The sequence below is a fragment of the Engystomops pustulosus genome, chromosome 4 (genome assembly GCF_040894005.1).
Source record: "Engystomops pustulosus chromosome 4, aEngPut4.maternal, whole genome shotgun sequence".
NCBI lineage: Eukaryota > Metazoa > Chordata > Amphibia > Anura > Leptodactylidae > Engystomops > Engystomops pustulosus.
The window spans coordinates 209,883,594-209,907,396 of record NC_092414.1 but is presented as its reverse complement, the minus strand read 5'-3'; the positions used below and the strand labels follow the sequence as shown (position 1 = coordinate 209,907,396).

At 42.9% G+C, this 23,803-nt stretch overlaps 1 protein-coding gene across 1 annotated transcript in view; it reads right to left on the bottom strand.

Moving 5' to 3' along the window:
• LOC140128565 (complement C3-like) overlaps window positions 1–23,516 on the bottom strand; it is a 92,823-nt gene extending 69,307 nt beyond the window's left edge. Inside the window, exons 1-13 of the mRNA XM_072150263.1 lie at window positions 23,508–23,516; window positions 21,519–21,616; window positions 19,681–19,867; window positions 18,946–19,108; window positions 15,206–15,276; window positions 11,183–11,268; window positions 10,995–11,077; window positions 8,870–8,957; window positions 8,633–8,735; window positions 6,981–7,101; window positions 5,864–5,979; window positions 4,570–4,716; window positions 3,966–4,172 (exon numbers count right to left, since the gene is read on the bottom strand). Of these exons, the coding sequence (XP_072006364.1) occupies window positions 3,966–4,172; window positions 4,570–4,716; window positions 5,864–5,979; window positions 6,981–7,101; window positions 8,633–8,735; window positions 8,870–8,957; window positions 10,995–11,077; window positions 11,183–11,268; window positions 15,206–15,276; window positions 18,946–19,108; window positions 19,681–19,867; window positions 21,519–21,616; window positions 23,508–23,516 (1,479 nt within the window). The remainder of the gene's footprint in view (window positions 1–3,965; window positions 4,173–4,569; window positions 4,717–5,863; window positions 5,980–6,980; window positions 7,102–8,632; window positions 8,736–8,869; window positions 8,958–10,994; window positions 11,078–11,182; window positions 11,269–15,205; window positions 15,277–18,945; window positions 19,109–19,680; window positions 19,868–21,518; window positions 21,617–23,507) is intronic.
• Window positions 23,517–23,803: the final 287 nt, after the last annotated feature.

Genomic DNA, 23,803 nt, shown 5'->3' with positions numbered 1-23,803 from the left:
CCTGTCCATTTCCGTGGTGTTTCCATCCTTTTCTGAGGTTCCCAGGTGTTTGGCCAAGCTTCCCTGTGCAGAGCCTTGGTCCCCTTGAAAAATGCTCGAGTCTCCCATTGACTTCAATGGGGCTCGTTATTCGAGAAGAGCACTCGAGCATCGGGAAAAGTTTGTCTCGAATAACGAGTTCCCGAGCATTTTAGTGCTCACTCATCTCTACTGATCTGACATCCAAATAACAGACCAATCTCAAAATGATAATACAAAACACTGGGTGAAAATGAATTGAGAATTAATGAAGGTTCCCTCCATGAAGATGTTACCTCGACCTATCAGTATCACTAAAAAAACGTAGACCTACTACGGCAACAGTTAGAGCTTGTTGTTATGGTCTAAATTAGTATCTTCTGATTTCCCCTATTTACACACATTTCTAATGCACCAATACATACAGTCCCGACCAATCTCACCGAGAAAAGACTTTTCAAACTGGAATGAACCTGGCGTGGAAGATTTATATTCTTTTATACTTAAAGACAATCACTTATCTTATTCTAACATAATAAAAAATATCATATCCCGAGGCAAAGAAATGGTTTCTCCTAATAGAAGAAGACATGACCTCATCATAAACTGTTGGACTAGCTTGTTCGTAGTCCCCACATGTGTAGATGGGTTACAAACCTGCCTGCGCACTAAAGATGACTGACCTTTTTTTTTTTCTTTTTTTACACTCTTAAAGATTTCTCTTCATCAATTGGATGTATACGGGACTTAATATTGTTCTATATAATATAGTGTTATAATCTGAAATTAGGGTGCTACGGAAGATATATTGGAAAATATATCATATAGACTCTATAGAGAGTATTGAGAGGTTTTGGGACCCCTTCTGTTCCGGGTGTTTGAGGAGGTAAGGAGGCTGGGCCGAGTATCAAACTCCATGGAGGAGACAGTTATAACTGTAATTCCAAAAAAGGATAAGGATCTAAGAGATGTAGGATCGTACAGACCTATATCATTACTAAATTCAGATGTGAAGATATACGCCAAGGCAATAGCAAATAGACTTAAAACAGTGATAACCTCACTGGTGCACCCGGACCAGAATGGATTCATACCAGGTAGGAGCACTAGTTACAACCTGCACCGGGTATTCTCTGACATTCAGCTGGGGGGTGGGGAGTGCTGCTCCATCCCGTCACTTGACGCGGTTAAGGCGTTTGACAGGGTGGAGTGGCGCTTCCTATGGGCCGTGTTACAGAGATGCGGATTTGGGCCAGGGTTTATAGGAGGAGTAAGGGCAATGTATCAGTCCCCAAAGGCTAGGGTCAGGATAGGCGGAAGTAGCTCTCCCTTCTTTGTGTTTACTAGGGGTACGCGGCAGGGGTGTCCCCTCTCCCAGCTCCTTTTTGCATTATATATTGAACCTCTGGCTATGAGGATGAGAGAGACGGAGGACATTCGTGGGTGCGAAAGTGGTGGGGAGAGGGATAAGATATCCCTGTACGCAGATGATATTCTGTTCACTCTACAGGATTCAGAGACAGTAATCCCCAGAGTGGTAAAAGAAATGGAAGAATTTGGGAAGTTCTCTGGGTGGACAATAAATTGGGAAAAGTCTATTGTACTGCCACTGGGGAAGGAAATTAATCTAACGGACTGTAAAATTAAGAAATTGGAGAAGGGGGAAACATACAAATATCTGGGGATTGTGGTGTCGGAGGATCTGAGTAGATTTACAGATTTAAACATTGTCCCTTCAATAGAAAAAATTAAAGATAGGGTTAAGGGATGGAAAAAACTTTCGTTCTCAAAAGCAGATAGGGTCAGCCTTATAAAGATGGTGGTCTTACCCCAATCACTTTATCCGCTTAGCTGCTCCCCTGTTTGGATTCCACAGAAAATATTTAAAAACATAGAGAAGGTCCTCGGGGAATTAATCTGGGGGGGGGGGAATAAGTCTAGATTGAAACTATCATATCTATATAATCCTGTAGACCAAGGTGGGCTGGCCATTCCGAATTTCGAGGGATATTTTTTGGCATCACAATTGAGCATGATGGTCCTAAGAAAAGGTTGCTCGGCCTTTAACAGATTAGTCTATATGGGGGAAGGGAGATATTCAGAGTTACTTGAAGTCTTGGAGAGCGGCGTACTGGCACATGGGGTATATAGAAAAATGCACATTTGTAGACTATTACATAATTGTTGGGGTACACTAAAGAAATGGTTGAAGATAAGGGGGGTGTTCTCTTTCTCTCCTATATGGCACAATTTTAATTTTGAGGAATTCTCATCTATTCCAGAACAAGGTTTCTGGATAAAGCAAGGGATTAGACACATAATTCAATTATTAGATAGGGAAGGCAGGATAACTATGGAATCACTGGGAGAATTGCTGGGGGTAAGTAGGATGGGGATATTTAGGGCATTGCAGGTATATCATGCAGCTCTGAAAATAAATAAAGATAGACTTAGAGTAGAGACCCACGAGAGTGTGGAAATAATTAGAATGGGTGTTAGGCACAAAGGGGTAATGTCACGGCTATATAAAAATATGAAAAAGAAAAGTAGTGGTGAGCACTTCCCAGCAAGGAAAGGGTGGACTCAAGAGTTAGGAGAAATAGAAGAAAAGATGTGGGCTCAGATGTATAGGAATATAAAGTGTTCCTCATTAAATGGAAACCATAGAATAGTTCAGGTCAATATTGTTCAAAGGCTACATTATACACCAAAAAAGATGTTTAGGATGAAGTTGAGGGAAAACGCTAATTGTGAGAAATGCCAAATGCCAGAAGCCGACTACCTTCATAAAATATGGGAATGTCCGAAAATTAGAGTATTTTGGGAAAAAGTTATAGACGAAGTACAAAAGAGAAGTATTGGGGATAGGAGGGTGTCAATAATGGAAGCATTATTTGGGGTGGTCGGTCCAGAGAAGCTTTCAAGAGTCGAAAAAAAATGGGATCAACAAATTGCTGTTCCTGGGAAGATTACTTGTGGTTAGGAAATGGGGAAGTATAGACCCAACAATTTTTAAGAATCTGGTTGGGAGGTATGAGATTGCATATTATAAAATAATTGGGAAAGGGGAATATGGGGAGAAGGTATGGGGGAATGAGGGTTGATGGAGCAACGGAGCATGGCCCGATCCACCGGAGGATTGTTTGAGATCAAAGGAGGGAGGAAGGAAAGAAGAAGGAAAAGATGTTCCTTTTTTCTTTTTTTTTTTTTTTTTCTTTTCTGACCACACGGTTAGGGGGGGGGGGCAAGAGGGGGAAGGAATGAGGTAGGGAAGGAGGGAGGTAATTTATGAGCTGGAACCTCTGACGGTTTATTGTTGGTCCCTTTTCTGAAAAATATAAAAAATATTAATATATTTCTGTGGTAGACCAAGATAGTAACCAAGTTTTTTATATATGTATTTTTGTGATAAACCGAGATGTTGACCATGCTGTTTTTTTTATATGTATATTATTGTAGTAAATTTGCATGGCTCCTTCTTTCCCTGCATATTATATTATATGGAATGTAAATTTGTCATTAATAAAGTTTGGATAAAAAAAAAATTAAAAAAAATGACTGACCTACGAGCCTGTACTTTTGAAAATTCTTTCAGGGAATTTTTGTTAAAAATAAATAATGCAGAAGTTCAACAGCCAAACTTATAAGGTGGCCAGATGATGTATGTCCATCTATTTTGAAGACATCACATTGACTGTAAAGAGCCATATGCAGATCTTTATATTACATCAATGATCATCTTATCTATGGGGAATCCTTCTACCAAAAATTACTTCACAGAATTAAGAACCCATTTAGTGATATTTCATAATAACATTCTTATATTAAAATGTGAGCCCCCTAATATAATCCCATTTGGTCCCCTCCATGAACTTTACGTGCAGTAGAAAGATCTTAATCCTAGATCCTAATCTAACAAATAAGAGTCAAAAACACACATCACTTACCACATAGTTGTAATGGGTGATCTGAGTCTGGACATCGGGGTCGGTGTTCCTGATAATGAAGTTGATAACTACATTTTCTCCTATTTTATATTCCCCTCCGGTGACACCGATATGAAGGTAGTTACCACCAGTGGGTTTGTATGGAGAGGCCACCATGGAGGCAGAAGCTTGTTGGTCCTTGGTTAATTGTTCCACTGTGGTTGACACCTAGAAGCAAATAGATGAAATTACACATTACAACAAAGTGATGTAATAATTACATAGTGGTGAAATAGAAAAAAAAAATCTAAAAACTGTCTAAAATTAACACACAGCTTTGGTTTGAATTAAGTTCTTCTCACATGTAGAATAAATAAGTCAAGCTTTATGTAGGACACAAACAATGTCTGACGCCACATTGTCTTATATTGGTGCCTGATGATGCTGTATTGGAGCTTCGATTATTTAAGAATCAAAAGTAACAAAAACTTTAGCAGAAAAGACCAACATAAGTGTGATCAAAGCGTAAAGGTACATTAGTCAACACCACATACCAATGAGACCGTCCATTCTCTCTACTAAACTCTACTCTAAATGGTGAGACTTACTGACACAGGAATATTACCTTTATATTCAACTGATTTAGGTCTGAGGCAGTATTTATGCTCAGACGAACAGTTCCATCTTCCTGAGTTACTCCTCTTACATTTCCTGGTTCTGCTACGACAGGGATACGATGAGCTGGAGACCCATCAGGATTAGTGACATATACCTAAGATGGGTAAGGATAGAAATTAGGGTGAGGAGCATCAAGTCTATCATGTGATATTAACAATACTTTTAACAAGGACTGGCAGAGCAGAAATGCATTTAAAAATGCCCTAATAGACTAAGTGTCCTAAGGGTCTTAAATTGTGTGTTTGAGTCCACTTATCACGAATAAAAATTTAACCATGAAGAGACTGGAAAAAGTCAAGAATGAACAAATGTGCGCTGAGACCTGAGGTCTAGAGGTCTAGAGACCTTAAGGGGCAGGTGAATGACTCAAGGTCCCTATATGGGATTATAGTATCAAGAACCATTATTTTTCCACACCCAGATCCAACATATTACTGTCTGTGGTGATTGATGAAGATCCCAAAACTATTATTATTCAACCCTTTCTCTAGCCAAAAAAGGCTGCAATTGGGCAGTCAGTATTGACTGGCCAATCGCAGCGATCAGGACCAATCCGATTGGTCAGGTGACGTCGGCAGCAGTGTTTTGGTGCAAACTGTAGCGCTCTGCTCCTCTCTCCAGTGATAGCAAACCAAAATGGTGCCACTGGAGAAAGATGAAGGAGCTAAAAACATGTTTTTAGCTGAAAAACACTGCAATTGGTGAGTCAGGAATGACTGGCAAATCACAGTGATTGGTGCGTGGGACCGATCAGACTGGTCGGGTGACGTGGGCAGGAGTTACCTGCGTCCCATCGCAATATCACCCTGTCATGTGACATAGTGACATGGAAGAGCCCGGGTGAGCTTGAGCCGTACTATAGCTGTGCTGAGTGCTTATTGCGGGAGCCAGCACCATACTAGTATGGCACGGAGGGCTAAAGGGTTAAGAGACCCTTGGGTTTATTTTACTTATGTATATTTTTCCTTATTATATATTATATCTGAGCAGAGCTGTACTGATTAACTTCTTCAGATCCAAGTCACACAAAATGTGGCAGCCCTATTACAACCCACAATGTAAAATATAGAGCAGGTCCCATTCCTGCCCATTTTTCTGGCCTCCTTCTGCACACAGTCCTTTGCATGAGGCCTTTGACATATGATAACTTTGTCGATGTATTGAAAATAATTGGAAAAATTGGAGATCAGTTATTTTGTTGGGAACAATATTATATTGTAATACAAAATCCTTACACTTACCATAAGGTCAAATGGCATGCCCGGCTTGAAAAACTTGGGGGTTTTTGTGTAGAGGATTTTGTATGGAGACGTCACAATAAAAATATTCTCCAGCTCAGATTCCACCAAGTCACTGCCTGGAAGAGAAACCATTGTGGAGGATTATTAATGAGGTCTTCCCTCTATGGACAATTATTTCTTATTCACCGGAAAAGGCATGAATGCCTGATCACAGGGGATCCAACTGCCAGTATGTGGCTGTGTGTGTCAGGCACCATGAGTAGTGGACCCACTGGACCACTGGGGACGATGATGTAAGCCGACACCTGGGAGGGGAGTGTAAGTGGCACCCAATTTTACCCAGAGCCCACTGCAAAGCGGATTGGACTTATTGCGGCGTGGTACCACCAGGTCGCTCCACAGGTGTGACTTTGTCTGCAGTGGCGCCCATGGTGAAGTACAAAATCGTATAACAAAATCGGAGTCAGGGACAGACAGGAAGTCAGGACAGACAGCACAGTATCAGTGTCGGGGACATAGCGAGGGTCAGGACAGGCAACAAAGGATCAAAGTCAATAACAGAACCGGGGTCATAATGGGAAATCACAATATAAGCACAGGGTATCAGGAACAAAGTTTTCTATAGGATGCAAGGCATGAAGATCCCGCGGAGTGTGCAAGAAGAGGCTGGCTTATCAGGGATTCCGGGAATGGCCAGCACCAATCAATGGTGAGCTAGCCCTTTAAATCTTTGGGATCCAGCTCACGCTCGCACTCTGGGAGGTGGGACACGCATGCCAGAACGCCAGAGCAGTAGCAGGAATGAGGACAGGTGAGTTGGACTGCTGGTGTGCTAAGCACGGAGAGGAGTACGGGTGAACCCGTGATCGGAGAGTGTGCATCGTGTTTGGCACTATATGATGGTATAATTTGGTTTGTGATTGGGGTTGTATAATGATAGTATCACATCCATCTTCTTCGTTTTAGACAAAAAGGGCAAGAATACAGTGAAATGTGGACAAATCAATTTTTGTAAGTATATTTCATCATTTGGCCCATATAAAGTCCCACTGATGCTGCATTACATATATTCTGGATGAATGGAAGGTTATGGAGATACAGTATTACTCTCACCTACCTGTATCAGTAATGACAGTGACAGACACATATAAGGTGCACTGTAACATGTCCAATTCTTCTTTAAAATAGTTCACCAAGTCTTGTCTTCTCAATGTAGCAAAACCTTCACCATCAGTGATCTGTATCGAAAAAGAACTAAGCAATCACAATTACTATATACATGGGTGTCTAATGTAAACTTCACATTTCACCTTCCATGTACAGATAAGAGATTATACGGGCTCAGAAGCAGAGCATGTGCGATCGCCAGGTTTGGGGAGTGCCAAATGTCTCCCACAGGTCAAATGAGTGTAATGAGTGTTGGCTGCCAAGTGTAACTGTAACTCAGTTGATCACTTGTTCAGGTCCCATAGTGGGACAAAAAAGTAAAAAAAAAATAAATATAAAGTTTACAATAAAAATAATCAAAATAAAATAAAAGTTCCCTAAATGCCCCATTCCATTTAAAAATTCCATGGAACTAAAAACCCAACATATTTGGAAATGCCACATCTCTAACAACCCGTTCAATCAAATAAAAAATCACTTATGAACCCTCACAGTGAACATTGAAAAATACATAAATAAGTAAAATAACCATCAAAATTGAAGATTACATAATAAAGGATTGAAAGTGATCAAAAAAATCACATTTACCTAAGAATTATTCTAATAAACAGTGGAACTCACCCCAGCAAAAAATAAGCATTAAGCAGCTATTTCAACAAAAAAATGGTATTCCTCTTAGAAAATGGAAATTGTCGCACCTTCCCTTTTCCATCCCACTGCAACAGTTGACGACCAAAAGTGGGGTATTTCCATATTCAAAACATCTTGGGTATATTTACTTAGCTGTCCGAGTCGCGATCCCCGATACGGACTGTCCGACGATGATGCACTATGGCGCGATCCACGTAGATAGTGCGCCCGATATCCTGCATGTGTCGCTTCCCCGCTCAGGTCCGCTGGAGTTCACCTTCTTCCCGGTACATGTAAGTGCTTGGGACTGTGGCGCAGTTTAAAAGTGAAATCTCGTGCTTAGTCCTAATCAGTCAGATCTTCCACCGGCCCGCTCCCAATTTGTGTTGCATGAAAGCCAGCGCCGATGCGCCAAAATCTGACACAAACCCCTTTTAAATGCGATGCAAATCGTAAATCGTCGGAATACCTGATGAAAGTGTGGTCCGCGGACCCTTAGTAAATGACCCCCCTTGAGTCAAAGTTAGTCAAGCTTCATGAAACTGAGGGATATAGTTTCCACAATCGGGTCATTTGTTGGGGATTTCCACTGTTGTACTATCTTCGTGACTCTTCAAATATGTTATAGCTTGTGAAAACAATTCCATCAAATCTGCCCTCCAAAATCTTAATTGTGCTCCGTCCCTTCTGTGCACAGCTGTGCAGTAACATTCATATAGAGAAGAAGTATATAACACAATCTGAGATTTGTTTTCCCCTTTATCCAGCATTTCAGAGCTAAATAAACATTTTCTTGTCAAAATTTGAAAACTCCAACTATAATCTCCACTTATTCTGTGAGATGCTAAAAGGACTTTCGAAACCCCTAAAAATAGTGTTGCTCCTTCTTAATGGAGAGCTGCTTTGTATGTGCTTTCCAAGAATTAATGGGTAAATACCTGTCGTATGGGCAAAGAGATACAACATCATTACCTCTATTCTTCTTAGGGTATCTGCTAGACTGGTCTTCACGTTGTCTCTCTTGATTCCAAAGAGAATAAAGGCCTTGCCATTTACATGTTTCCCATAGAGATAACTAGAGAGAAATATAATAATGTTTTACCACCAGTCTCATTAGTGATGTCTCCATATATGTCACCGATGCTCCACACAGAAACTTCCCAGACGCATCTATTCGTAAGCCCAACCCAACCCAATTCCTCCACTTACTTTGCCTCTATGTCCACCCTTAGCTCTTCATCTTTTATGTAAAAGAATTTTTTACTTGTAGTGAGTTTTATTTCAAAACTTGGTAGAACTGAAATAAAAGTAAAATATGGCATGAAATTAGGATTTGTAATGGTTTGCAGTACCACAAGTTACCACTGGGTGTGAAGATTATAGCTGACATATCACAAGAATATCACAGTAGAGATAGAAGAGGCACTGCAAGAGCAAAAGTGGCCTTGGTAGTGGTGGGGTGTTTGCTGCACAGGGTATAGAAGTAGGGAGTAGGGATCATTCTCTAATGAATGTACAAGTCCAAGATAATAATAATAAGAAATTAATGGCACACATCCTCTGTAGGACCCTTCAATCCATGGTATATTTTATTATACATAATGAAAACAAGACCTGCACATGTGGGAGGGAGGTCTAACAAGTCATTCAAAGGTAGGAGCAACAGTCATCTGTGTTTCTTTGAGGCAGCAGAAGTGTTGAAATGAAAAACAGCCATATCGTTGTTGTTGTCAGCATGTATAATAACTATATCAATGTATCAGAGGGTCTGTAACAGCTTAAGGACACAAAATTAGACGGTGTGCCCTGAGGTTTATCTCTTCTCAACTGTCCCTACCTACTTGCCTCACTTAGCTTAGGTTAGAAGGACAACTTTAAGATGTTCCCTTCCTTTGCCAAAGTTCAAAACATCAAAACAAAGAAAAGACAAAACATACAAGGAAGAATAGTCACCAGAGTTGAGTTACAGCAAAAGAGGAAAACGCAATACCAAATCGCAAGGCAGAAATAAATCTAAATACAAGCAGAAGTTTAAGATACCAGAATACAGAGGTGAGAAATAACATGATACCTAGATACAAGGAGAATAGAAGGAGAATAAGAACTAAGTGTGAGCAGATGGCTTATGGAATGCCAGATTCCAGACCCCCAAAACTGGAGCAGAAATCTGACATCCAGACCAAACAGAACAGCAAGGAGTGATATGAGTGGATGGAGAACCTGTCAGTAGAAGTGCATTAACTATTCATAAACAGAAGCAGAGTTGCATGAGAGTGGTGCAAATCAATTCAGCAAAGATAAACTACAGTTAACACTACTGGTTTCAGAGTGAAACATTATAACCCGATCTGCGCATCCTCAACTGTACTTTTCAGGGAGAGGATGATGCCAGGACAGATGTTACAACTGTAGGTTAAAGGAAACCTGTCACCAGGGACCTCATTTTCACTAAAGACAGATTGTAAAAGCCCATTACATTTGCAGTGCAAATATGCCTCTCTTTTCTAAGCATTTGCATTACAACATAATTGTGTGTTATAACTTACTCTTGCACCCTGACAAAATCCTGGGGTAGTCCCAGGGGCTGGGCTTTGGATGCATTTTCAAAAGCAACATGTGACTTGTCTGAGCTGCAGGCTCCTCCATCTTTGTGCTCCTGTACAGCACTGTCCCTCTCCCACTGATGCCAGGCTAGCAAGGCTGTGACCTCTGAGAAGGAGCAGGAGGTGGAGCTGTACAGGAGCACAAAGGTGGGGGAAAAGCTCTGAGGAGTGAGTAACACAGACAAGTCACCTGTTGTTTTTTGAAATGCATCCAAACCAAAGCCCAACCCCTGTGACTACCCCAGGATTTTGTCAGGATGAAAGAGTAAGTTAGAACACACAATTGCAAATGCAAATGCTTAGAAAAGGCAGAAAGGCAGATTTGCACTGCAGGTGTAATAAGCTTCTGCAACCTGTCTTTAGTGAAGTAACAGCTGATTTGCAGTAGGTGTACTCGTTTTGAGAAGGTAGATATAAAAAAGGATGTGAAATCAATATCACAATCTCTACACAGGAGTTTTTCCGCAAGGATCTTCTATCCACAGGATAGTGGTTAAATATCAGACTGCAGGGGATCCAACCACTGGAGAAGTTCTCCTGACTTCTTCTGCAAATTACCGTAATCATCAATGTGCTTGTATGTCTAGTTCTCCACTCACTTGTAAAGGACTACTGGAGATAATCTAGATAATTCACCTGGTTTGAGCGCTAAGATGGGAGGATGAAGTGAGAATCTAGATTTTTCAATTGTTGCACCTAATTACCCCAACTTACTTAAGTCCCATTCTTACCATATTCCTTCACTTCGAATTGTGCAGTAAAATTCTGTATCAGGGTGTCCTCAAATTTTGCAGATATGGTCCACATTCCCAAACTAAAAAATAAAGGTAAAAATTAGTAATTGTTATAATTAGCAACATTATAATGACTGTCCCCATGAAAAATATATGATCCTCTATTCCCATGGTTTGTCTCTCACCTTACAAGATCAGAAAGTGCATAAGTTAAGGAAGTGATTCCAGTCGAACGAATGAGATCTTTTTTGACCAATATATTCCCCGGAGTCTATGAAGAAAAGAGAATATTCTAATCATAGAGTTTTGGTCTAGATAGTGGTCAAACATGTTGGTTATAATATAAATGTTCAATTAGAAGACACATCAAGCAGAAGACCCTAGCATGATGTCATCTGCCATCGGGACCTGGTGGTGGCCACGTAGCTAATAACTGTGCTGTGTGTAACTGCATAGGCCAGTTTCTGTTGCACTACCTCCTAGTACAGTACGTGGTAAATTAAGGTAACAGATCGTGCTTTGTAGTGACTGACCACGCCTGATGCCACCCACATCTTACAGGTAATGCCACCACATAGTTATAGTATCAGAATCATATTTTCTATATAGATGCACTTTATGAGAGTTGTCCAAATAGCTTCATAGTGGAGTAAATTTCCATCACAAATTTTACACAAATCAATGTGGCCACCCTCCACAACTGGAATACATTGTCTAGAGCAGGGGTCAGGAACCTTTTTGGCTGAGAGAGCCATAAGCGCCACATATTTTAAAATATAATTCTGCGAGAGCCGTACAATGGGGCTTATTTACTGAGGGTCCCGAGGCCACATTTTTGTCGGGGATCACGCCACCCGCCGCAGAACATTATTATACACACGCCACCCCCCGCAGAACATTATTATACACACGCCACCCCCCGCAGAACATTATAATACACACGCCACCCCCCGCAGAACATTATAATACACACGCCACCCCCCGCAGAACATTATAATACACACGCCATCCCCCGCAGAACATTATAATACACACGCCACCCCCCGCAGAACATTATAATACACACGCCATCCCCCGCAGAACATTATTATACACACGCCACCCCCCGCAGAACATTATTATACACACGCCACCCCCCGCAGAACATTATTATACACACGCCACCCCCCGCAGAACATCCCAATACACACGCCACCCCCCGCAGAACATCCCAATACACACGCCACCCCCCGCAGAACATCCCAATACACACGCCACCCCCCGCAGAACATCCCAATACACACGCCACCCCCCGCAGAACATCCCAATACACACGCCACCCCCCGCAGAACATCCCAATACACACGCCACCCCCCGCAGAACATCCCAATACACACGCCACCCCCCGCAGAACATTATTATACACACGCCACCCCCCGCAGAACATTATTATACACACGCCACCCCCCGCAGAACATTATTATACACACGCCACCCCCCACAGAACATTATACACACGCCACCCCCCGCAGAACATTATTATACACACGCCATCCCCGCAGAACATTATACACACGCCACCCCCCGCAGAACATTATTATACACACGCCACCCCCCGCAGAACATCCCAATACACACGCCACCCCCCGCAGAACATCCCAATACACACGCCACCCCCCGCAGAACATTATTATACACACGCCACCCCCCGCAGAACATTATTATACACACGCCACCCCCCGCAGAACATTATTATACACACGCCACCCCCCGCAGAACATTATACACACGCCACCCCCCGCAGAACATTATTATACACACGCCACCCCCCGCAGAACATTATTATACACACGCCACCCCCCGCAGAACATCCCAATACACACGCCACCCCCCGCAGAACATCCCAATACACACGCCACCCCCCGCAGAACATTATTATACACATGCCACCCCCCGCAGAACATTATTATACACACGCCACCCCCCGCAGAACATCCCAATACACACGCCACCCCCCCGCAGAACATTATTATACACACGCCACCCCCCGCAGATCATCCCAATACACACGCCACCCCCCGCAGAACATCCCAATACACACGCCACCCCCCGCAGAACATCCCAATACACACGCCACCCCCCGCAGAACATTATTATACACACGCCACCCCCCGCAGAACATCCCAATACACACGCCACCCCCCCGCAGAACATTATTATACACACGCCACCCCCCGCAGAACATTATAATACACACGCCACCCCCCGCAGAACATTATAATACACACGCCACCCCCCGCAGAACATTATAATACACACGCCACCCCCCGCAGAACATTATAATACACACGCCACCCCCCGCAGAACATCCCAATACACACGCCACCCCCCGCAGAACATTATTATACACACGCCATCCCCCGCAGAACATTATAATACACACGCCACCCCCCGCAGAACATTATAATACACACGCCACCCCCCGCAGAACATTATAATACACACGCCACCCCCCGCAGAACATTATAATACACACGCCACCCCCCGCAGAACATTATTGTACACACGCCACCCCCCGCAGAACATTATTGTACACACGCCACCCCCCGCAGAACATTATTATACACACGCCACCCCCCGCAGAACATTATTATACACACGCCATCCCCCGCAGAACATTATTATACACACGCCACCCCCCGCAGAACATCCCAATACACATTTGTTAAAGTGTCTGCGCCAGTTTTATGTGGCGGCTGCTCTGTGTCCCACAAGACTGCTAGACTGCTGTTACTGCTAAGCCGGACCATGTGCCACATTTATTACTGACATGCACCACAATTTTGTCTTAGGTCCTAGCTATTTTGTATCTCAGCTGCTGCAGAACCTCACATTAATGTAGAAATGCAGTGGTGGGGGAAGATATGAGGGGATGATGCAGATGGGTCTGTAAGGGACACTTAGGAGCTTCATAGCTGCTCCTGCACACAGGACACTAAGGGGTTAGTGCAGAGTGTGAGGAGACACTGGGGGAGGGAGCACTTATCTGTGGCTGATCCCCGGCTGCTGAATCCTTCTCCTCAGGTGCTGGATGTCTCCTCAGTATGCAGCTCTCTGGTCTCCTCTGTCTGAATCTCCCGCGCTGCTACATCCAGCCCCGGGATTGGCTGCAGGCACACAGTCTCCTCCCCTCCCTCTCTCACACACGGAGGAGACTGCTGCAGGGAGGGAGACGGAGGTGCCGCCCCAGAATTAACCCCGCGGACCCTGCGCTGCTCTGCCCATTACATCCAGGGGCATTTCTACAGCCAGGGGCACAACAGGAGCCAGGTAAGGGCCCCTGGTCTTGACAGGCAGCGCAGCAGATGCCACGGCTGTAGTAATGCCCCTGGATAGGAGCCCTGGCTGCGAGCCAGATGCGGCCATCAAAAGAGCCATATCTGGCTCGCGAGCCATAGGTTCCCGACCCCTGGTCTAGAGCATAGAGCAATGTTATTTTTGGCAGTTAGAAGGGTACCGCTGTGGAGCACTCACCTTATATAGACTTTGACAATTAAGACTGCATTGTAGGCCTGTGGAGACTTAAAGCCATTGATGCTCCACAAGTGGATTCTGGGAAATTAGCAAATAAGTTTTCTAGGAAGGGACAAGGAAAACCATGCCTCCTTTGCTACCTTGTAAGGCAGATCCCTTACCATCAAACATGACTTTCACAAAGTTTAATGACATCAAGTGGGATAAAAGCCAACTCAATTATCTATCCAGCAGGAACAGATTCCCATGGGATTAGGTTTAAGATTCAACATGGGATTAGGTTTAGCTGGGAGAGTGAGAGGCTTTTTACTAGGACCAGGGAGTAAGAGCTCTCCTAATGGACACTTTTCCAAGATCCTTGTGGAAAAGATATACTGGTTGGTCTTTAATCCCACATCATGTCATTAGGCTTCCTGGAAGTCATGCTTGATGGTGAGGGGCTGCCTTATAAGGTAGCATAAGAGGCATTGTTTTCCTTATCCCATGCTGGTAAACTTATTTGAATGTTTCCCAGATGGGTATTTCAGAGACTATGGCAAATACTTCTGTTGCAAACCCTACTCATGTGAGTCCCTCCAGTCCGTAAATCGGTGGAGCTAATACTGTATATATTACGACTGCCGGCGTATGATAAATAACCCCCAGTATAAACATCTTACTAATATAACATAAAATGGAGAAAAATTATATCTTACCCAGAACTCGACGATCACTGACTTGCTTGTTGGATTAAGATTTGGGGTCATAGTAAAAAGCCTGTATAAAACTTAATAATAATGAAGAAATAATTGTATAAAAATATGTTTATATATTTATTTATATATTATCACCATTTAGTTAAAGTATATTCAGATTCTTCCTTCTGTAATTAAAAATACTCAATATATTGAGATATCCAAGACCCAATGCAAAATCTATAACATTCTCTCACCTACAATGTGTCAATGTAAAGATGATGGTGTTTAATGTAAGAGAAGGTTCTATGGGCCCTGGGCACCAGGGTTTGGCATTAGGTTTATATTTGCATTTAATGTGTATCATGTTGTCTATGTTGGAATGTGCCTCTGTAGCATTCGAGGTTGTACTATTAAGGTCCAGGTCAAGCGATGTAGAAGTTTTTGGGATTAATGGCTTCCAGGTGGTTTCCAACTTAATAATTGTAGAATAATCAACTCAGATCCTAATCCGCTTCTATTCTTGTAAATTTGATTCTCAGAGATAATGTCATGTTGTGCACCGACACGTAGACGTAGCACCGGGGCCTCTTTTGCAGACCTCAAATACAGTAAGTTAATGGCAGAACCTCTGATAGGAATTTTTGATCTGGGAACATTTCTTTGTAGTGATCTCTGGGTAAAATGGTGTAGAGAAATACTAGAGATGGGGGCAGTGAGTATGAGGAGGTTTGGCCTCTGTTGCAGGGCAAAAGAGAAGAAGTCAAGTAAAGTGAGTGCCCACCGTACATGGTCATATATGGAGAAGTAAGTTCCACCAAGAGTAGAGGAAGTGCAATGAATACTGAGTAAAAACACTTTATTGATATGTTAAAATCCCTAGAGCAACATGAGATAGAGCTATCGTACTACAAGAGACTGGTATATATATATACCATGTATATCCTGTCTCCTACTCTCAAAAGGGTTGTCTGGGCATTTAGAAAAATTGATATAAGGCTTGGCGAGGGGAGAGGAGGGGTTATACTTACTTCATCATGCACATTCATTCACCCATGTGGTGCTTCTGTACCAAATACTGATGTACACCTGCTACAGATGGAAAATGTTGCTGTAGCAGGCACAAGGCAGTGGCCAGGGATGGGCAGTGCCCTGGATAAACAGGAGAGCTGGAGGAGATGAGTATAAGATTTTTCTTACTTTCATTAGACTCCTAAGCCTCATATACATTTTCTTAAAAGCCTGGACAACCACTTTAATACTTCCGTAAGTGCAGTGAATTTGCCGGTTGCAGATGGGACTCCTGACATGGATTCTGTCATCTGGATTGTTCCTCTTCCCTCCATTTTCTTGCCCTATACGGATGATGTGACAATTTTCGATTTCTGTTCTGTTCGGTTTTGTAGATGTAGAGTGTACTATCGCTGCTTTCAAAAGCACTGGAACAAAATTCCACTCAACTATTTTGAGGTTGCTGCCCCTCATCGGTGCAAAGCAGGTGGATCTACAGGCACATATTTCCTCTTTTTGTATTTTAGAAATGATGCAAAACGTTTTGTTGAGGCAGTAGATCTGAAAGCATAATGACAAATGTCATGCCCCCCAGCACTACACAGGGGCAATATATTTCATTCATACCATGGACCACCTCACTTCTTGCCACCCTCTTTTTTTTAATAAATTTGTATTTATTTTAAAGAGGAAAAATTCATATATACATTAATCTATACAGTATAGCAGAGAACAACCTTGTACAATATGAAGGGAATTGTAACACCAACACCTGGAGTGAAGGACCACATGTGGCGTCAATCCACCCAACATGTCACCAACTAAGGCCTAAGCAAAAACTAGATCTAAGTTAGAACACGGAGAGAAAAACCAAACAAGTAATATGCAATAATTCCAAGCCAATGGGCATGTAACTAGTGTGCACTCTAGAACCGAGGGCGTGTAGAAAGAATAGGTATGAGAATAATAAGAACTATACCGACATCTCTAAAAATACAGGATCCTCTAAGCTACAGATTTCATTTACTTTAGTAATCCATCTAGTAAAGTTCATGAGATGGCAAGAAATTGAGGGATCAAAGATTTGGCCGCTGGTAGATTTGCTTTATTGGGGATGGTGGAAGAAATAGGTCTGTACCATGTCTGCTGGCAATGTTAAAGGACCAAGGAGCTTTTTTGAATTTTGTGGGGTCGCTTGGGTTCTCTGTTGTCCTCGGCCTAGAGAAGTGAATATGCTTAAGGTGTTGGAAATGAAGGAGGTTTAGATTCAGATGAGAGAAATGTGTATCAAAGATGTCTCACATAGGATTGTCTCTGGGTCTTAAAAGTGTGGCTGCAGGTCCAGGGGGGGGAGGATGTCAAAACATGTGCTAAGGTCCTCCACATCTCTTGTACTCCAGTGGTTAATGCACCCCATTTTTTTTTACAAGGCATGGGACTTTTAGGGAAACCATAAACCTTGAGGAACAAGGGTCCATAGGCCTGGGAAGTCAAAGTCAATGTTTCTCTATTTTTACGTGTATCAACCATTGATAGCCATTGCTTTGGTATTTCTTTTTAGTTGTGCACTAGATCTGGGAGACCCATACCACCCTTGTTCCTTGCTCTTGAAAGAAGAGAATGCACCAGTCTGGGTTTCTTTTGCTTCCATAGAAATTTGGAAAGAAGAGTTTTCAAGAAAAAGAGATCTGATAAGGCAACGTGGATCATCTCCATGTAATATAATAGGTAAAATATATGTTTTCAGTAAACCCAGGAGATAAGTAGAAGATCATAAGTCTTGAGGAGTCTTGAGGAGTCTTTCCACTTCTCTAAAGAGGTGGATATAGTTCAATTTATACAATTTAGAGATGTACCTAAGAATTTGTATTCCCAAGTACTTCGGGAAGCTAGATTGGACCTTGAAAGTCAACTGTGTGATTAATTGAGCAGATTTCCCCCACTGGAATCGATACATTCAGAAGTTCTTAAATTTACTTTGAAATTTGTCGCAAATGAAGAGAGAAATGACACCAGATGGGGCAGACCCCTCTCAAGGTTGGTAGACCTAAAAAGCACATTTTCTGCAAAAGCAGTGGCTTTGATATGACGCTCTCCTACCCATAACCCCTGAAGTAAGGAAACTTCTCTTACACGCTGTAGCAGGGTTTCAGCAACTAAAATGAATAGGGTTGGCATCAGAGGACAACCCTGGCTGGTGCCATTCTTAATCCCAAAGAGAGGAGAATGTGTGCCATTCACCTTCAACATTGCATGGGGTTGGGAATATAAAGAAAAAATTGCCCTGACAAAGGAAGGTTAAATTTTAAAGAGCATGGCTTTTATAAAGGACCATCCAACTTTTTTCACTATCAATCCCTAACAGTACAGAATTTAAGCTTGTGCCCATGTGCTGTGTACTGCAGACACATGATGCCGGGAGTGCGTAGCCCCTGATCGGCACATAATCAGCCCATTACAGAGGAGTCTCTTATCTGACGCTGATTGGATGGTATCAGAAGATTTTAGCATAGTAACACACCCCCACCCGCGTTGCAGCTCCTCCTTTCTGACCATACAGCCCTCGGAATCGTCAGATCCCGGGGCTCATATCACTGGAACAAAGGCTAGGAGGAAAATTCCAAGTGCCCCAGAATCAGGATGCTGGTATGATAAGTTTTTATAAGTCTGGGGTGGTGAAAGGTCCTCTTTAAGAGATAGTCAATCTCCCTCTGTCTATTCTTGTCTCCCTCTTAGTTAGGTGTCTGTACCTCTAGATCCTGGGGTGTAGACTGGTTTGTCGGTCTGTATGAAGATGAATCCGCTTTGATAAGACACCAAGACAACTTTCTCCAGGGAGCAAACTGGAGACGTCATTTTGACGTATACAAACTGCTTCTTATTTGGGTCTTTTCCCAAATTATCGGAGGGAATCTGTAGAAAACAAAAACTTTATCATATTGAAGTAAATAAAAACCATCATGATGACATTTTTACTGGTGCAAGTTATAGGGATGTCTCTCAGTGATAAGTGAGTGATGTTCCATCATTCCTTCAGTGGTTCTGCTGGGAATTTTAAGTTTTTTTCAGTTTAAATGAAAGTTATATTTGCTAAAGACTTACATAGTATTTTGCCTTCTAACTAATACAAATTGAAAATACTGGTTACCCTGATCCCCACTTTGGGTTCTTGCATCTTTAATTTTGTCTGACACAGGAGAACATTTTCTGTGTTGGCCCATCACCAGCCATGTGTGTGAGGAGCACTGGCGGACTGGTCACTATAGAAGTCCTCTGCCCTTTCTATGCATAATATGGATTGCGGATGGATTAGCTACACTACTCCCCCCATCAGTAAGGGGCGATTTAATTTCTGACCGAGTTGGTCCTCGGCGCAAACTCAGAGATTGAAACCTATAAGGTGGGAACTTTAAGAGCAAAATAAACAGAAGAGTAACGTAAGTAACTGGGGTGATTAAGATACTTTTATGAGACTCGAACCTTACCGTAACCTTAACATTTCCAAAGAACTTGTTATTTTGATTGACAGAGACTTTGCTGGTAGCTAAAATGTATGTCCTCCGAGGGAAGTCATGGACTGTGATGTCCGCTTCAAACTCAGCCCCCTGTCCATCTACTATAATGGTCTCTTCGCTTTCTAGACGGAGCACATTGGGTGTTATCAGGAGGCATCTGGGGGAAGAAAAATAGGTCCACAGAGAAGAAGTTTAGATGTTGTCCTCCTGGAAATAGCAGAGCTCTAGTGTTAAAGGACATCTACCCCCAGATTATCAGATGTCCTATAATGGATGGTCATTACTTCTAGGTGATGTTCCAACTGTTTCCAGCTTAATCCTGAGCTCCCAGTAGTACCGCGAAAAAAAAAAAAAAATTAAAATATTTAAATTAGCCTTAGGTGCTCCGGCTCATGACAACTGAGTGCCTCATTGGACACCCGCCCTTTAATTATGCCCCCCCCCTTCCCGGTTCATTAATATTCAGCCCCAATCCACTCCCTCTCCTCAGACAGACAGTGACGTAATCCAGCTGTCTGGGAATCAGATGCATAGATTCCTTGCGCAGCCGCCCTGGTAACCTGACGCATGCGCAACGGATAAGTTCTCTTGTGCAGGATTTCCAGACAGACGGGTGAATATTAAAGAGGGTGTGCATAATTAAGGAGCGGAGGAGACATGAGGCGCTCAGGTGAGTACATTTTCTCGGTACTACGGCAGCCCAGTATTAAACTGGAAACAGTTGCATCATCCCCTAAATGTAATTCAAATGTAGCACAAGTGCGGCGCCATATCATTCCGTACCCCGTGAAAAGACAGGACATGTCCTATCTTTTCATCAAATACGGCGCCATGCGCTAATTTCGTCTATTGCGAGGGGCAGTTTTGAGCAGCTTTCATCCACTCCTCCTCTTCCCCGTGCCATGGTGTGTGCGCCTTACCATTGTCAATGCAAATGTAGCTTTAGTGTATTGTCCAAGGATTATTTAATGGGAATAATGTACCTTGGATTCTACATCCTTTGTAAAGATTATAAGTAGTGATGAGCGGACCCGAGACAGAATGTTCAGGTCTTTGCAAAACATTATGGGTTTGGTTCCCCATACCGGGACACAAGCCAGAAGTTTGGGTTTGCGTCACCCATCAACCGGTTTTTCACATGTACCACTTAAAGCACTGATTGCAGGTGTTAGCACTTCAACGACTTTACCGGTAGCATTGAAATGGCAGTGGGGCGTGCACTTCACCATTTTCGCTATGATTATTGCTCCCCAATGATATCAAGGGAAGCAACAATCCTAGGAAGATGACAGGCACCTTATCAATAGCATGTAAATCCCATCAGTGGCTCTGTAGACAGCATCTGAAAATTTATCACCATTAATTGCAGACAGCACCAAACACAAGTATTAGCGACTCGGGGTTCAAACTTTTGTTCCTGGTAGATAATGATAGAGGACAGATAATGATGGCATAGAGGAATGATATAAAAAGAGAAAAACACAGCAGTCACAATCCAAAAGAATAATAGGGGCTGGTGCTATCCTTAAGCTTCTCACCTAAGAGTTCAGGAAATATATGTAGAACATTAAGCTATGTTGCTGATTCTGTTTTGTTATTTTGTCGTAATAAAAACATATATTTTTTTAAATGGTAGAAAAATTCTAAAATGCAAAAACAATGCTATTTGCCTTACACTTTATGTTTTCTAGTCCCAGCTAGATTGTGGTGTAACTTGGCTTTACAGAGTAATAAACAATCACGTTATGTATGTGGCTCTGTAAATCCTGCATATGTAGTAACTGATCACAGAGTCCGGTGCTACTCACGGTTGATCTGCGTAGGATCCAATGAGTCCATATAGAAGAATAAGGCACAAGGCTCCAAACCTCATGATGCTGCCTGGAGTATGTGCTGCCTTGTAGACCTCAATTTATTTATGTGTGTTTTTAGAATAAATTACATCTTTAATCAGTAACCAGAGAGAATAAAAGGCTGATTTTTGGAAACAATTGGCCGATGGTCAGGGACACGGGAGTAAAAAGTCAATATTAATAGATTATAAATATTACAGCAAACCAGAAAAGACTGCATGCAATACACCTATGTATCGCAGCCAATGTAGGAGCCACCCTGCTGCTTACTCATTGATCCACATCCCGTGTGGGGTCCGATCTTAGGGGGCTATGAGCTCAAAGATACGGTGGGGGGTTGATGGAAGCAGCCGGCATATATGGAAAACCCAGAAGTGGCCGGCGCCAATCAGCGTTGCGCTGGCCCTTTCTATCTTTGATTCAAATTGCCAGCACACCGCTGGATGAGCAGGAAGCAGGAGAGTGGAGAATTAAGTGAGCCGGATGCTGCCACAGAGAGGGGCACGGGAGTGCCTGCTATCCGAGATGTGGAGTGCAGAGACACCCGTGACACCATGACTGTGGTAATCTTCTTATACTTGCTATCCATGGCCTTCCTCCTTCCTTCTAAAATCAACTTTTAAAATTATGCTAAAGTGTCTGAGGGGCATTTATGTGACAAAACCGGTTTGGGAGCCAAACTTCGAGCCCAAACTTTGACTTGAACACGAACCAGGACCTCAATTTTAATGTTCCAAAAAGGGCAGTTTCCCTGCAAAATTTGGAAAGGTAAAGTACTTGAAATAATAAAATAAACATAACAAAAACAAAGAGAAAATCATTTACAGAAAGCCAAAATTTCAAGTTACAGTTCCTGGAGTACAAACTGTCAAAATTTCAAATTCAAGTTTGAGCTATTGGAAAATTAAAGTTTCAATTTCCAACAATACAGATTGTTAAAATAAAATTGGGTAATAGGAAAAGTCAAAAATTCAAGTTCAAGTATCGGAAAAACACAAAATTTCAAGTTCAATGTCTGGTAATATAAAGATACAGCAACTCCTGCGCAGGAGTGACTGTATCTTGATATGTTTTTGCAGTCTAGATAAGTGGTCCCTAACTTTTTTTGCCCAGGGACCGGCTGTAAAAATAAATTTTCTCCAGGGACCGGTGGATAGGGATATGTGGTCTGGCGTCAGTTTCATAGCCAAAAATGTATGTTAGCATGTCCCACCATTACTCCCTGCTGTCAGGCTTCTGGAGTAGTGGACCCCCTGGACCATCGCAGACGGTGACGCAGGCCGACACCTGGGGCCAGAATCTAAGTGGTTTTCACCAGAGCCTATTGGACTTGCTGCGGCGTGGTACCACCAGGTGGTTCCACAGGTCCGACTTGTCCGCCTTGGTAGCCAAGGTCGAGGTGCAAAGTCAGCAGGCATTACCGAGGTCAAGACAGGCGGCAAAGGTTTGGGGTCAGATATGGAGCAGAAGGGAAGAGGTACGGGGTCACAACGGGAAGTCAAAACACAGTTCAATAACAGCTTTCTCAAAGGCATAAAGAGCAAAGATGTGGCAGAGTGTGTGGGGGAGGCTGGGTTAAATAGAATTCTGGGTTAGGCGCGCTGGCCCTCTAAATCTTGTGAAGCCAGTGCGCGGGGAAACAGGGATGGGTGCACACAGCCAGGGACCCAGAAGCAGGAGTGAGGACAGTTAATTTTTTATGGCGCGGAGCCGCGGCACACGGAGGGGCACGGGTGAGCCCGCTACCCAAGACATGGATCGAGGGACCACCCTTGGCACCTGTGTACTTAGTTTAATTTGTCTTATTTCCTGAAGAAGCCCCCCCCCAATTGTCACCTTTCCTGCATCATGCCCCTCTCATATCCCCTTTCTTTTAACTGCCCCTACCCACTGCTTCCAATGTTCCCTTTCCAAGCCAAACTCTGTCAGAAAAAAAAAACTTACCTTACTCATGCCACTGCAGTAGTGTTCTATTCCTTCTAATATAGCAGAGCATTAGCGTGGAAATTAAGTAAAGGAAGAGAAGACTGCTGCAGGGGAACAGGGAAGGGGAGTATTTTTTTGTTTTACAGAAGGTGGCCCCGGACTTGAACCAGGTGTTCCACGGCCCGGTCTTGGGCCTCAGACCAGTGGTTGGGGAACTCTGGTCTAAATTATCTAGCCTCTTTTTGCTGGAAGGAGGGATTTTCAGCAACACACAAGCAAGGCCATTATACACACAAACGCAACTATTTCCAGTA